The sequence below is a fragment of the Cyrtonyx montezumae genome, unplaced genomic scaffold (genome assembly GCF_038088225.1).
Source record: "Cyrtonyx montezumae isolate F1298 unplaced genomic scaffold, pur_monq_1.0 scaffold_10, whole genome shotgun sequence".
Lineage (NCBI taxonomy): Eukaryota > Metazoa > Chordata > Aves > Galliformes > Odontophoridae > Cyrtonyx > Cyrtonyx montezumae.
In genome coordinates this window covers 35,013,567-35,029,446 of record NW_027071826.1, presented here as the reverse complement: position 1 = coordinate 35,029,446, position 15,880 = coordinate 35,013,567, and the positions used below count along the sequence as shown (strand labels likewise).

The 15,880-nt window shown below is 52.0% G+C and overlaps 2 protein-coding genes across 7 annotated transcripts in view; both read right to left on the bottom strand.

Annotated features, from left to right (window-relative positions):
* The window catches only part of CREB3L1 (cAMP responsive element binding protein 3 like 1), a 41,477-nt gene extending 29,666 nt beyond the window's left edge, over positions 1-11,811 (bottom strand). For 5 of the 6 annotated variants that reach the window (XM_065754847.1, XM_065754849.1, XM_065754848.1 and 2 more), the window contains exon 1: positions 11,692-11,811. In XM_065754847.1, coding sequence (XP_065610919.1) covers positions 11,692-11,799 — 108 coding nt within the window. In that variant the 5' untranslated portion in view covers positions 11,800-11,811. The remainder of the gene's footprint in view (positions 1-11,691) is intronic. The other variant, XM_065754853.1, reaches the window with a different exon arrangement.
* The window catches only part of SLC35C1 (solute carrier family 35 member C1), a 233,191-nt gene continuing 222,260 nt past the window's right edge, over positions 4,950-15,880 (bottom strand). Inside the window, exon 3 of the mRNA XM_065754856.1 lies at positions 4,950-4,960. The gene's annotated coding sequence lies outside the window, so the exon portion shown is untranslated. The remainder of the gene's footprint in view (positions 4,961-15,880) is intronic.

The window sequence follows — 15,880 nt, the reverse complement described above, 5'->3', positions numbered from 1 at the left end:
GGGAAGGAAAAGCACTATGTTCCTTTGAAGACATTAAATTTGTTGTGCCCTGAAAACCTGTCCTGAAAACTCCCATATCTGGGATTAGATCAGCATCTACACTCTGGCATCAAAGTCTGCAGAAACTTGTGGATTTGGGAATCTGTTCCCTGGACACACCTGGAGTGACAGAAGGAGCTGATCAGAGACTTCACAGGTTTAAGAGCCTGAAAGAACCAGTCTGGTAATCAAATGTGGGTCCTCACACAGCTAAGTGCAGGAGCTATATTCATGCCTCCTGCTTCAAACTCCTCATCTGTAACTGAGATTCATAGAAAGAGACATCTAGTCTAAGCCAAGAGGCATCAGAGAAATCCACCTCTCTACAAAAAACACAACTTAAAGCTAACTACATTCACTAAACAGATGAGTCACTTAAAACACTGACTCTCTAGCTTAAGCATTCAGACAAATCATTTTCTCAGGCTTTTTGCTGTTAGATGAACAAGCCCTTACTACCAGAGATCCTCCTGAAAGCAACCAAATCACTTCTTAATCTATGGAGTGTGATACGCATAGTCACCCTACTGGATTGTTCTGCAGGCAGCAGAAGCACCACTGGTGTCTCATTGCAAGCAAGGAGAATTTAGGTACTCAGTGGCAGCAGTTTGTAGCTGTATAAGTCCATGTTAGCAGCAGATTCAAAATGAAACTGTCTTCCTGTATAATTAATTACCAGATTTTAACATAATCAAAGCACAGGTGGAAGCGAGTGTTTCCTGTTGCAAAAGAAGCTACAGCACTGCCACGGTGGCTCGTACTGCAAAGCAATAACAAAGGCTGTGAGAGAACCAAGATAAAATCTACAGTGGTTTGGCTTCAGATATGGTCTTATTATGAATATATATAATCCAGGACCAGAAGCAACAATAGGCTCTTAGTATCCATGTGCAACAGTATTCTTTGTGCAAGAAAAAAGAAAATGCTTTGGTGAAATCTTACTCTCTGCCTCTTAATCCCGGTGCCAAAAGACTTTCCCTAAGCTTGGAGTTCTCCATATCTATGAAATCCTCCACAAGTGCCCAGCATGTATCTTGGCACAGACGCACCCAGCTCCTTCTCCTGCAACCCTCTTCCCTCATGTTCCTCCATCACCTTCCTCCCATCTCCTCTCTCTGAAAGGGTGCACACATCTGGGTTGCCTTTATTGTGTGATAAATCTCACCCTGCATCTTGGGTTCATTTTCTGAAAGTTTTGAATGGTGTTTTGGAAGTGCTGTTGGACAATAGGAGCTCTTTGAACTCTGGCCAGCTGGATGGGGCTCCTTGTATTGCAGCTGACATGCAGGCTTTGGCGGCCTTTCTTGACTCTTTCCTCTCCTCTTTTCTTCACAGCATTTGAATTGTCCTCAAACTTTATTTTTGGAGAGGGCAGTGCATTTCTGAGTCTTTTCATCATGATATTATTATTAATTATGGTTATAACTATTTTGCTTTCTGCTGGCATTCCTGGGTGGATCTCTCCTCTCTCTCTTAATGTCTTGGGTAAGACTACCTTGGCTGCAACCAGCTCAAGCAGTGACTCAGAATCCCTGGCCTGCTCCCAGGAGAGATGCAAGAGTTTGCCAGTTGGTTTATAAAGAGGCCGTCGTTTTCCTCGGCTACTCTCTAGCTCAGCACAGCTGAGTTGGGTGGAAAAGCTCAGTGCTGCGGTTCCAGTGAGTCCATCCCAGCCCTTGGCTGTCCCTGGGGCATGACTGAGAGCAGAGCCCTGCTCCCTCTGGGCGCAACCAGGGCAGCTTCTGAGGCAGGCAGTGGGATTCTCCATCGAACAGAGTTCTGTCCCCTGGGGTCACTGCACTCAGCTTCTCCCTCCCCAAGACCCTGGAGAAACAAAGCTAAGTAAGGCAGGATGAGGCATCATGAGGGAGGGAATACTGTCTGCAATTGTCAGCTATTGCCTAATGGCTCATCCTGCAGCTACCCACATCTCTCGAGTCAGAGCAGGGAACTCTATACTCTGAAGCAGGTCCCTTGCACAGCAAAGTTTGATGTTTCCTGGCAGCATTGGTAAAGTGTAAATAGAGAAGTCTCATCTTCACCCTCTGTACATCCTGCCATGCAGGACTAGGGGATCACTCCACTGCAGGACCAAGCAGACCAGGGAAACCAACAAGCAACTGGGAAGGGGTGGCTGCATAGCTCCTCCTGCGGCCCTCTCCCTGCCAGCGTTGAAGGCTGAGACGACTCATGGGCTGAGCTGAAGCTGCCCAAGAACAAAGGCGGGGATGTCCCCTTCTCTCCAGCTGTGGCACAGCGTGAAGCACAGCTGGGCCCCTCTGCAGGGCTGTCTGTCTGCAGCTGATGGGCTGGCTGGGACTGGCCTCCGCGCCGCACCAGCCGGGTGGCATCACTCCTTCAGCTGGAGGAATGAAAACCGCCTGAGCTGCTCTTGAGAACTGGCCAGGAAAAGTCCACAAATAGCAACAGGAAATCGAAATGCCCGCTCCAGACTTGCACCCGATATGAGGCCATCCAGAGCAAGGAGAATAATCAGATGCTGGGCAATGAAGATTACATCATGCAGTGGATAAACCTGCGGGCCCATCCAGCTGGGGCCATGCCAACAGGCCCAGATGGCTCAGGAATGCTAACTGCATAGCTACCTCTCTCTTGTCTTTGCTTTTTCTTCCCTCTCTTTCCCTATTCTTCATCCCTCCTGGCCTCTTTCCCTCTTCCCTTTCCCAGGATAAATAAATAAATGCTCTGGCAACTCTACAGAATCCCAGTTTCATTGAATGTCAGAAAGGCATCTGAGCCCAGAGGACAAGCACTTCTCGGGACACAGTCTCTGTACCCACAGATACCTGGGCTGCTGGGTGATCTCCCCGCACTGCCCTGGAGCCCGACACATGGAGGAACATCAAGCACTAAGCCTTGCTGCCGCTGTGCTGCAGCATGCCCCAGTTGCCTGCAGCCACTGCTGACTGCACTGACAGGGGCAGCTGTCACAGCTCGCAGCCACTAGCTGCCACCCTGGTACTAATTAGTGACAAAGCAGGGAGTGCAGCACCCTCTGTTCTGTCCCCAGAGCTGACCAGGCCAGCTCCTTGGCTGTCTCCCAGTGTGATAAGAACAGGGCTAGAAGACATGTGAGGAAAGAATTAAAGGTGTGTGCTTTGCCAGGTCTGAAAAGGGCTGCAGGCCATTTGCTCATTATTTAATGCTAATCCAGTGGTTGGGCTGCTGCCAAGTATCTTTGACAAATCCTGAAGAGACTGAGAGGCATCGGAGATCAGGAGAACAACCTTTTGCATTGCTCTTTCAAGTGAACAATGGTGATCCTAGCTTCAGGCAGCTCAGACAGACTTAGCTGTGCGAAAAGGAGAAAGGGAAAGTGCAGAACTGTGCGCTGAGCAGCAGGGAGGACCAAGAGGGACTGCCACGGGTCTTCAGTGCCCTGCTAATGGACTGATAAAACCATGGCACTCTGATGCTCTCATCTGGTCACCTCCTGTGAAACAGACCACCACTCTCTTACTGGGAGTCTGGGGACTCAGCGTAGTCCTGACAAGCTGCAGCTTCAGGCAGAGCTGTCACAGGGTGCTCTCAGCAAGTTGCACCAAACCCAGGGGGAAGCTGGGTTTTGCAGCTGAGCCAGAATCTTGTTGTCCAGTGGAGGATGAACTATGAGTACAGCCCATTCACTGCATTTATAAAGCACAAACTGTTTGGTTTTCAATATGGCCCAAAGAGGCCAGGCCAGCAACAGTGTGGGCCAAGTACTTCAGTTTAATCCCGATGCTGACTAACTTAGTCATCCACACAGACATAGAAAGATTACTCTGGATTAACCTGAAGTATCTGAGGTCAAAATCAGCCATGCACAGTCCGTAGGGGAAATGAAAAGAAAAAGGGTGAAGGACAGCTGGGAGCTGCCAAACTGAAAATGTTGCAAATACCACTAGCTGTAAATTAACTCCAAAGGACTGACTGGGGGAGCAAAGCAATAGCTCCTGCAGACCTTTCCGGGCAGGTATCTACTAGCAGCCTCTCATCCCAGTCCAGCTTGTCCTTAGTTTGTGTCGCCTACTGATGGCACTGCATTGTGCCAGCAGGAATAAGGATGTGTCTTACTTTCTAGGCAGCAGAAGCTACATCACAGCAAGTGAGACCCTGAAGATTTACACGCAAAGCAACTGGCAGAGCTGGGACTAACACTCTCCCATTGCTGACAACCTCATGTCCCAGTCACTGCACCACTATCCGCAAGGAAAAAAAAAAAAACAAGAACAAACCCAGCATCATTCGATTGGCAGTTCACTATTTGTGGCTCAACGGCACCTCATCAACTCAGAGTCTGCACATTTGCTTGGAAAGAAGAGCCAGATTTCCAGCACTCCTGGGCAAAGAGCTCTCAGATCGAGAGACTGAAAAGGCTTTGAAAGAAATCTTCCATCAACAGCCTTTACAAATGTCAACGCTAGCTTCCTCCTCCCCGGGCTGCCTGGCCTGCAGTCCCTCCCTGGGGCAGCAGTGGGCTGAGCCAAAAGCACCTGCCTATCTCCTTCCTTCAGCTGCCACCAGCCAATGGCACTCGCTTAGCATTAAGCTGTCCGGGCATGCAGCAGTTAACAAGCCCACCAGGCAGAGCCCTGCCCTGCACGACAGAGAGGTGGCCTTGGGCAGTAGTGCTACCCTCTGAACTTGGCACTCTGAGGAGAAATTGGTGGCCCTGAGACACCAGGGCAGGAAAGTGCAGCATGAGGAAATTCCTCCGGGCACTGGGTTGAGGAAGCTCACCTGCAGGGGGGATGCTGACAATCCAACCACCAGTGCCCAAAGTGCACGTTGTGTCCAGCTCCCTCCCGTGTAACATATTTGGTAGCTGGCCCAAACCTTATTTCTCCTCCAACTTGGGCTGCCAGATATCTCCCCAAGGAGACCTGATATTCTTGTTGCACGGGAACTCCTGACACAGCTAGCTGAGTGAACATGTTACTTCGTAGCTATTCTGGGAAAACTGATAAGTGAGTTTGGAGCAGGCTTCGCTAGCTTGGGTCAGCCTGACCAACCTAAACAAACATTTTCCCTGATCAAGACAAAGTCACAGTGTGAAGAAGCCAAAAGCAACTCTGCTGAGGTAGTGGAGTGTGAGTTTTCTCTGAAACAGGCTGGACGGTGATCGCAGTGAGTTACCTCATATAAAGCATCACCTTAGATCCCTAAAGGCACTACTAAACCCAGCACTGGTTTAGATTACATTCTAGTTTCAGTGAGAATAGCCATGCACGCTGCTTCCATGCTTTCCAAAGAATTTCTGCAGGCCTAGAAAGTGAGAAGATGAAATAGGATGTGCAACAGAGAGGAAGGTGTGAAAGAGCACGTGGATATGTGCAGTTACAGCCTTCATGAGACCTTGTTCAGGTTGAATAACATGACAAGATTTGCGTCAAGCAGCTAGCACTTGGACACTGACCAGAGCAGCTCCAAATGACGTGAAAGGCAGGCAGCCATGGAGAGATTTAAGAAAAAGGAATAACAGAAGAGACGTGGAGATACAGAAGAAAAGGTGGATAAAGGAGACAAAAAGGGATGGGTTAGAGAGGAAGTGCTGGGGTGTTCAAGTAGGCTTCAGAAAAGGAAAACCTTAAAAGATGTGACCCTTCAGGAAAACAGAAGAAAAAAAATTGTTTTCTTGAGCAGCTGTAAACTGACAGGTGTAAGCATTTCACAGCTGATGCATACAGATAGAGCCTCCCTTTCAGCACAGCACCTGCAGCCACCTTGCCCTTGGCTCTTCACATACTTCCCACTGTTTCTGCTCTGAGGAGCAATGCAAACCTGCAGACACCAAACCAAGGAGACAGGGAGCTACTCACAACACAAACTGGGCTCTGGAGGCAGGAAAGAAGAAGGGAGGAGCTCCATGCAAGCACCCATTGCCAAGCTGCTGGCCATTTCTTCATTGAGGTGTAACAATCCACTTCACCCCTCAGTTCTGCCCATTCCCCTCCAACTGCAGCAAGAAGATCACCAACCAACTTCTGTGTCCGATTTGGTTTGCTGCAGTGCACTGTTTGCAAGAGGACACAGGGCACATGGACTTCAGCAGGTTGACTCATCCCTTCCCTAACATGCTCAGTCCACGACTGTCTTGGGAATCACATCTTCATGCCAAACACAATCCTAACCCTGTGGCTATGAGAAGAGAGCCTACCATGTGGCCAACACAGAGACACCTTCAGTGAGTGGAATGTTTCCATTCCCTTCCTTTAACACCAATGATTTGTTAAAATATGTAATGTACTCAATGCTAACTAAATGCTACTGCCTCAAATCCTACAGGCAAGTGCTGAGAAAAAACAGAGTGAGCCCAGGACGGGGACTTCCTCTGAAGAAACAGTAAAGAACACTGGAGAGGTGTCAACTGGCCACATTCTGAATAGTGGGACTGCACTGATGGCTATGAAGTCACTCTTTCCAATATTACCCTTGAAGAAGCTCAAGAAAAACCTCTTCTTTCCTCTCATGTGTCCACAAGTCTGGCCTCTCTCCACTTTGCTATGCTCTTGAAGTGTGGGAGGGGGCGGGCATCACTGAGAGATCTACTCCAGTCACCTCAATTAAATCCAGCCATGCTTAGACAGTTGTGCTGGCTCCAGAAGGAGATCCAGTGACCCAGAAGATCATCTCAGAGGCTTTCTAGGGTCTGGTCCATAGAGATGGGGGTCTTGATTTCCTCATCTCCAAAAGTGGTGGTGACACTGAATGACTGCCTAATGCCTGTGGGGACCAGGTTCGCGGGGGGGGGGGGGGGGGGGGGGAGGGAATGTGGCTGGAGCTGTCATTGGCTCAGCTGGTGTCACAGGCACTGTCCCTCAGAGGAAGCACAGTAAGCACAGATGTGCTCCCACCCCCTGCCAACACTCACTCTGTTTGCTCTGCAAGCACTTCTCCAAAGCCTGCTTCTCCCACCAGGATGACAGCTCTGTTCCCATGGATTAGCCCTGCTGTGGATACATGCCTCCTGCACTCCAGATCTGAGCTAGGTCTCTTCTAGCTCTGGTCTAGCTGTGCAGTTAAAGGCTTTTCCCACTTGGGCAGAGATGAATGTCCTGGCCAGTGGATCCCTAGCATGTGCTTGCAGCTGTCCCACAGATAAACACGTTTTCTTCTGGAAGGGCATCTCAAATGTCTCTCAGTTTCTTTTTGGCATGGAAGGACACAGAGATGATTCCCTCAGTCTGCGAGGAGGAAGTATTCACCTGGTCTTCCAAAGGAAGTTCAAACTTCTTACCTTCTATCACTAGAATGAACGTACATTTCCTGGTGATGACTGCAGTGATGCTGCAGGTTCAGAGGTCTGTGAATGGTTGTGTCCAACTGTGGTTTCACCCTGCTTCAAATACTCCTGCAGGTGTAAGTCCGTCTGTGTGACAGTGAGGAGTAGCATGGGCATGAAGCAGGGGAACTGAGAGACAGATCCAAAGAAACTAATGAAATAAGGAAAATCTGGGAATGATTATTTTGAGATTCATTTCCATCAGGCCAGGTCTGATAGCCCCGCCAGGTTTCTCTGTATCTGTGCTCCAGATCCCACAGGAAACTCTGACCAGCATGTTCCAAGCAAAACTTAAAGAAAAAAAATCCTTCTTTGCCCTGTACTTGGTTTGTCAGCCAGATCTTGACCAGATCTTACCATGTGCAGGGAACAGAGGGCCAACATGCGTTCTGCATGTGTTCCTATGCAGACTACATCAGTCCCAGAAGCTCAGCCTCTGTTACAGAGAGGTCCCTTTGCTAGCAACAGGAAGGAGTGAGAGATGGATGACCACATCTGCTGAGCTCTCTGACCTTGCTGTGTGCTGAGGTGGTGGGAGGGAGCTCACACAGCATGAAACTCATTCAGGCCAAAGATCAGTCCAGCTCCAAGCACCACTTAAGTGCTATTTAAGTGCCTGTAGCAGGCATAAGAGGAACAGAAGAGTCCCCATAAGAGTGACGGTCATCCCTGGTGAACAGCCTGGGTTTATTTCCAAATTATGTTCCACTTTCGAGTTGCTGCTTGCTACTCTCGTCCTGCTTGCTACCTACAGTCCTGCTGCTTCCCTACTTTCTGTGGGCTGTGACAGTACTGCAGGAAAGGGCTGATAGTAGGCACAAAACCCAGTGTGCACTCAAGGAGCAGAGGGACAAGCAGCTCTCCTCCCAGCAGGTATACCTCTCGGCTTGGAGCACATTACCATGTATTCCCCAGAGCAACTGAGTGAATGCTACTGAGGCAACCTGAATTGCCATTTTGCAACTTGTAACAGTTGAGACTTCAACTAACAAGTAGGTGATTCATTTTTGCCTCCATGCCTCCTTTTCAGAAAGAGACGCAGAATATACTTTGAAAAACACAGAGTCAAAATGGAGCCGTGTTTACCGAACATCCAACCTCCCAAGTCATTTCTGAAGGTATCTTTTTTGTACCATAAAACAGCAACATAAGGAAGATACAAACCAGCTGGGATACTAGGTTATAAGAAACAAGTGCCTCCCGTTGTGCTGGTTCGTTCTGGCTTCCTTGTGCCACCAGTGTCCCAAACCCAGTGGAACACAGTGGCGGATCTGACTCAAAACATACACCTTCTGAAGAGTTTCACAACCTTGATAAGAGCTGGAACAGTAAGAGCTCTGTGAGTATGGCCATAAGACTGTAAACGAATGGATGGGTCCCAGCAGGAACAACCAGAAATGCTGGACTGCACAGGGGACAGAAAGGTGAAACTGATAAGCAAACACTGCATGACAGATGAGCCTCATGTATGGTAGGTAGGTCCTGTCTGGTGGAAAAAGATGAATAAAGTTCTCTCAGTTCAAGAGCAGGAGGCGGCCCCTTGAGTAAGAGGACGCTGATAGTTTAGGCAGCAGCCATTGTATGTGAGTTTGGTTAGCTAGCTGAAATTAAAAAAAAAACAAAACATTTTGTGTCCTTAGGAGATGTCCCCTCCACATATGAAGCAGACACCACTCTCCTTACAGTATTTCAGACCACACCAAACCAAACCATCATCACATAATCACAGCCTCATGCAGGCTGGGAGGGAGCTCAGGACACTTCTAATTCAACCCCCTCCTCGGAACAGGGCCAACACTAAATGTGGAGCGGGTTGCTTTGTCCAGACAGGTCTTGGAAACCTCCAGGGCTGGAGATTCCACCACACCTCTGGGCAGCCTCTTCCTCTCCTGTGTCCTCACAGTGATAAATTGTTTCCTTATACTCAGTATAAACCTTCCCTGCTCTGATTTATGAGCACTGCCATGCACTTATGTAAAGAGCCTGGCTCCACCTTCTCAACGAGCTCCACTCAGGGCTGGCAGGCTGCTGCCGGGTCCCACTGCAGCCCCATATCTCTGGCCGAGCTCCCCTCTGTCCGTATTGTCACGCTCCTGCTGTAGCTAGCAGCCCCCTATGTTGGCCCAGGGCTGCCCAAGACCCCCAACACTTTTTCCCTCCTCTCAGCCAGTGAATGCCAGCCTGTCCCAGCACAGGAGCCGGTCAGTCCCAGGAGCAGCAGTCAGTATCGCTTTGCTAACATGTCTGGAAGTCCTGCCCAGCCATCCTACAACTTGCCTGAGTTCTTCTGAATGCCAGCCCTTTTAGTTCAGAATTTTTTCTGTTTCAAGAATTCTTTGAGGACACATTGACAGAGGTACTGTCCTTACTTTTTCCTTACTTCTGTCCTTACTACAGTCACAACTTCAGATGAACAACGCCGAGAACCGTTTCTAAAGAAACGAGGTGACTTATGAGGAGTGTGAGGGCTCAATGATGGTGAGTCGTTCAGGGCCATGTAATCCATGCCCCGAGGAGCAAGAGTCTGCACTGAGCATCACTCATCCCTTCTTTCTGCTTCTGTTCTCAACAGAAGGAATCATCCCCAGAACAAGCCTCATACAGGCATTTTATGGCCAAGACCAATAGCTCTTCTAAGAAAAATACTTGCTGAACAATATCTGGAAAAGTTTGCCCATCTATGAAGCAAAGCCACTAGCAACTCTGTGAGCTATTGTGCACGGCGATGCTCTGCACAGCTCTGTGTGAAAGAACTTAGTACATCTCCAGATCCTGAGAGGTTTGCTGGACTTAGCAGGAAAATGTAAGCGTATTCCTTCCTCCCATGAAGTCATGCAGCAGGGGAACAAAGAGGCTGTCACAGTACGTTCTGGTGCACGTATCAGCTACAGATTCAATAGGTGAGAAGCAGCTATGGAATCACCTCTGCTTATCTGGAAAGGAAAGGCATCCACCGGACTCACAGTCCAGTAGAAGTTAGTGGTGCTGGCAGCAGGAGAGAGATCCTCGCAGCATTCCTTTTTCTAACTGCAAGCTGAGGACAGCAACAGCAGAGCTGCCACACTGGCTGCCTCCTGCCCATGGTCACCACACACGGTAGGCACACTGTCCTGGCAGGTGGCACCAGATGGCACTCTCACACAAAGGCTTCTTTTTCCTCATATTCTGTTTGCAGGCAGAAGTTGTGTTTGAACTACAAGGAGGCACCATCTATATGGGTAAGGGTTTTCCTGCCTTTTGCCTCCAGCCTGTGCTGCACAGAGGTCAAAGGACTGGTGGCAAGACAGAGTATTATCACAGTGGTAAAAGAGTGAGTGGTCCTGGCACAAAGCAGTCCAGGTTGAGCACAGCTGCACCCACAAGGGGTGCACAGCAAATAGGGGAAGCGTGAAGCACTGACCCACTTCGAGCTGACAGGGCCTTGCACCGCTCGGCTGCTGCTGCTCCCAGGCACAGCACTGCCTTGCGGCAGGAGCTGGTGAGGCCCCTGGGAGACGGGGCCGCCTGCGTAATCTCTTTCCCAGACCCGGTGCGTCTCCACACCCAGAGCGTGCTGCACTTCACATCTATGCAAATTCTGCATCTCTACTTTCTTCTGCACGTCGGAGACAGAGCAAAAAACTTTGGCTTTCTTGTGTGCAGCAGGGCAGAAGTGGATTTACCCAAGGACTGGAGTCTTGCCCTCCCCACCTCCTGCAGTAGTGCCGTGGTGCTGGCATCCCACATCGGGATGTCCTCGGGGATGATCAGAGCTGTGTGGGAACATGGGAGGATGCTCCCCATCTCGCTCTGACCATCGTAGCACCGGAGCTCTTCCTCTCCTGCCCCAGGGCAGAGGGGCAGCAGATTTGCAGAAAGAGCTCACCGAGCAGCATAGCTCCCGCTGCTTGGGCAGGATAGCAAGGGAGAAAGCCGCGGGCTTCGTTAATCGCAGGGCTCCTCGGGGAGGCCGGGCAGCTTCCATAGAGGTGAACAATGCCCCTTTTGGTTCCTTGGGACTGGCAGCAGCTCTTCCTCCAAAGTCACTCTTCCTCTCACTCTGCTCTCTAAAGTAAACCGTCCCAGCCCTAACGCCGGGCGGGGGACGCTTTTGTCTCCCTGACGCTGCTCTGCCCAAGAAGTTGGGAGCGGACGGGACGGGATGGACCCCGTGCCCCGTTGCCCCGCCGTGCTCCAGCGCTGCCCGTGCCCCCCCCGCCCGTGCTCCCCCCGCCCCGCCCCGCCCCGCACGCTTCTTCCCGAGGCCCGAGCGCGCTGTCAGGGCAAATAAAGCAGGGAAAAAAAGAAGCCGGACGAGAGCCGCGGGCTCGCAGCGGGCTCTCGGGACGGGCACCCCGGGCTGGCCGCCGCCGGGCAGCGCCCCTTACCACATTGCTGAGGAAATCCGCCTCGCTGAAGTCTCCCAGGTCGAGGAAGCCGGGGCCGGCGGCGGGGAAGAGCCGCTCGGCGGCGAAGGGCTCCAGGATACTGTCCATGGTGCCCACGGCGCGGGGGTCCGCCGCTCCCCGGCCGGGCTCACAGCGGCGGCACGGTCCCGCCGCCCAACGGCCGGCGGCGGCGGTCCATGGATGGGGCGGCGGGGCCGGGCGGGAGCGGGCCGCCCGCGGGCAGGGGAGCGCCGGGTTGCGCCGCGCCGGTGCCCGCTCGGGGCAGCTGTCAGTGCCCCGCTGCGCTTGGGGCCGGGCGGGCAGCACGGGGCCGGCAGCGGCACGCCCCCGCCCCGTGCTGGGGAACCGCGGGCGGGACTTCGCGGGCCCACACCCCTTAAGGCAGCGCGGCGGCGGCGGGCAGAGATCCCTTTTCCGTCGCTCCGGGCGGACCCGCGACCGGAGAGGGATCCGCGAGCCCCTGGGGGCGAGGCGGTGCGGTAACTAAGGATCCGGGCACCGTTAAAGAGCTTCAGGAAGATTATGTGGCTTCGGATTAATGGGATTATGGATCCCCATCCTCTCTGATCCTTACTCTAACCATTACTCAGGAAAACCACTTAGAATGATCGTGCAGAAGAAGCCCCAATGTTTCATCCATCTGCCCTTGCTTCCGTGGCTCCATACGATGGGTCCCAGTGCTTCGTGACCATGAGAGACTGAAGGAAGAAGTCAGGTGGTGGTGCCAAGCTGATGGTAGCACCCCATTGGGAAGTGCCATGGTGCAGACACACAGCCTGGTGCCAAGCCTGGGGTCGGGCCAGGCCCCGGTGTTCCCCACACGTGGCCATCTCAGGTTCCGTGTCCCCATACATCCCAGCACAGCCCTGGGCACACCTTGGCTGCTCCTTGTACCGTCGGCCGCATGCTGCTCCTGCACACAAAGGCCTTTATGCTCACGCACACAATGGGCTCTTTCAGTTGCATTTACTTTTACCTTATGTTTCAGTCAAGTGTGATGAGCCTCTGGGTGAAAGGGGTCAAAGACATAAATTCAGGCAGGATGGGGCTGTGTTGCTGTGCCCACAAGTCTTTTACTTTCCTACGTATATGAAGGACCATCCACACAGATTGGACTCTGGGAGCTCTCCCACCAGGATCATTCACTGCAGCCATTCTGGCTTCGAGAGTCCTGGCTCCTGAACTGAATATGGATATCATCTCTGTCACCCCCAGGCCTCAGCTGAGCAATCCTAGGAAGGTTCTCCTCAATTGACGGAGAGATTGGGCTGCTGCAGTCTAAGAAAAAGAGCATGTGCCTGTGGCTTTGGGGCCTTCAGGCAGCTGCAGGATGGACACTATCATCTCTCCACTGCCGTACAGTAGGAACAAAAAGGTAGCAGGCTTGCTCCTCAGCAAGAAAACTTCAGGTCAGGTCAGACGAAACCCCCCAACGAGGAGGGATGAAGTGCTAGGAAGTAGCAATGCATCCCTCATCAGAGCACCCTTTATGAGCACATCTTGCAGCTGCCTCTAGGTCACAGCTAGGGCTGATCCAGAGGCAGCCCAGGGCAGTGGTGGCACACGAGGTGTCTCAGGATCCTTTTCAGCCACATTGCTTCTGATTTTATATTTAGATTTAGTTGCAATCTGATTGCAGCAGGAAACTGAAGCAGCGCCAGGGTGTGCTTAGACTGATAGAGTCTCAAACCAACAGCAGATAAGCCTTCCTGGCTGTAAGGCATTTGGTGCTGCAGATGCACATGGATGACCAAGATAGTCTTATCACTGCTGATAAGAGAATGATCAACCCAGTTCTCAAAACAAAAGCATCCGCTCCCCTGTGCTCCTCGCCTTGCTGCAACCCGGGCACTGCACAGCCTGCAAAAACAATGCTATTGCTTTCCCCAGACTGAGACAGGAGGTTTCACAAACTCACAGATGAGTGTTTCTTGAGGAATGTGGGGCAAACTGTGTATGTCAGTGGTTTTTGCTTTGCTGCATGCACAGAGCTTTGCTGCAGGAGGGGCTCTGGCCGGCATTCTCACAGAGCACATGGTGAGGATGGGAACAGGACCTGATCCCATCCAGGACGAGGCACAGCAGTCACAGGCTCTGCAGAAGACAGCAGCTGCAGACCCAGCACTCAGGCTTTGATTTCTTCAATTAGTTTCTGTGGGAACAATTTAAAACCTGTGACAAAGCAATGGCAGGAGGTGGAGCCTGGAAAAGTCACTTTCTAGCAACAGTTGAGAAAGGATTCACGGGTGCTGGAGCCACTCCTTGCCCTCTGTCCCCACCCCAGCCAGGAGATCCAGCTTCGTTTGTGTTCCCTTCCAGCAGCAGGTCCCAGTGCTGCATCCTGCAGCCGCTCCCAGACCTAGCCAGGCACCTGCATGCTGCTGCTGCTGCTGGGAATCACACCCAGCGTGGCCGTCTGCAGCAGTGACCCTGTTGTGAGGAAGTGCAGGGGAAATGAAGAACTTACTAATTGTGTGTTTGCATATAGTAGGGATGCTGCAGAGCTTGGTGCTGTGCTGGCAGCAGGGGCAGCATCTCCTCCCCATCAGGGGTTAACAGTGAGTTCCAGATCCAGGAGCAGCCCACAGAGGAGGAAAGCACAACCCAGCAATTCAGGCACATCTCACTCCAGTTCAAATGACATTGTTTCAGTCCTGTCTGCCTCGCCCCTCAGTGGTAATTACAGACTTTCACAAACGGGAATGAGGGACATGGCGGAGGAAGCCTTCATTACAGGCTTATCTCCCAGAGCAAAAGTGTGCCCGGCGTAATGTCTGGGGCACGCCGCCAGGGTTGACCACCAAAGCAAAATGCTTCCATTTAGCACAAAAATAAAAGGGGGAGAAGTGTTAAGTGATTTGGGAAGATCAGAACCTCACAGCACTGGCTGCCAGGCCTGGGGAGTGCTCCAGAGAAGCTGGCAAGTTGCCCTTGTCTAAATTGCCGTGGTTTACATCCCTTCCTTCCTTCCCTCCTTCCTTCCTCCCATCCTCCTCAGGCAAGCATCACGGCCACTGGAGGTGGCACATGGGTGTGCACATGGAGCTGGTCCCAGCAGGGAACCCAGAGCCTGCTCCTGCTGCTGGAGGCGGCTCCTCCTTTCTGCAGGACACGGGGCTTACATCAGGAAGATCCTTTAGGCTGCAAGGCCCTGTTCCCTCACATGCAACAGCAGGATGAGAGGGAGAGGAGACGGAAGGCCTTCAGTTACATCGCTGTTAGGATGCGTCTGGGGACCGAATTTTAATTGTTCCTTCCCACGTGGTGAGCGAGCACAGGAAGAGATTTACCTCCTGGCCTTTCCACTTGGGCATGTTGACATTTCCAGGCGGCAGTTTTCTCTGATGGAGCGCTTTGACGTCAGGTGGGCTGATTGCAGCCTGCGGTGCCTCTGACTCATTTGGCGACGGCCTGCGCGGGAGACCTGGAACGTGCCTCTCTCTCTCTATCGCTTGTTATGGTCGGCTTTAAATAAATAAAGCCGAGCTCGGCTCACAACTTCGGGGAGACGCTGTGCTGCTCAGCCTGAAGCACGCATTGCCATGGCAACAGATGCAGAAATGTCGTTGCACAGCCAGCTCCCCTGCCCTGCTCCTGCCTGCCCTGTAGGGCCCAAACAGGAGCAGAGTATGCCACACTGGGGAGAGCCTCCTTGGGGGGTCAGGAGCCCACTGCCCACATATCCTGTGTCTCCAGGAATGGGAGCTTTGGGGTTGGATGGCAGATAGGGATAACAGCATTCCCAGATCTGTTTCCTCCTCCAGGCGTCGTGGGACATTCAGGATATTTCTTACACTGCAGTGTCCTGGGATGCTGGGAACGTGGGAGCTTCTCACCTTCCCCGCACTCTCCTTGGGTGACTTCTGGTGGTGGCAGAGGACTGGCTGGAAGCACTCTGCTGGCCACGATGCAGGCACAAGAAACCACTGCTCGCTGGTTTCAACCCTGTTATTTTTAGACCACCCTCAGCGCCCGAGCCTCAGATGACAGATTTCATTTTAGGGGCACACTGCAGGGAGGCATTTGGTCCCCAGGCTGAGGTACGGTCACATCAGTGTTTCAGCTCCCAGCTGGCAGAGCAGCAATCGCAGGAGGAGCAGCCAGTGGCAGATCAAAGCAGCAAAGCCTCGTGTCCTGTTGGAGCCCTCTGAAGGGACAGAATATGCCT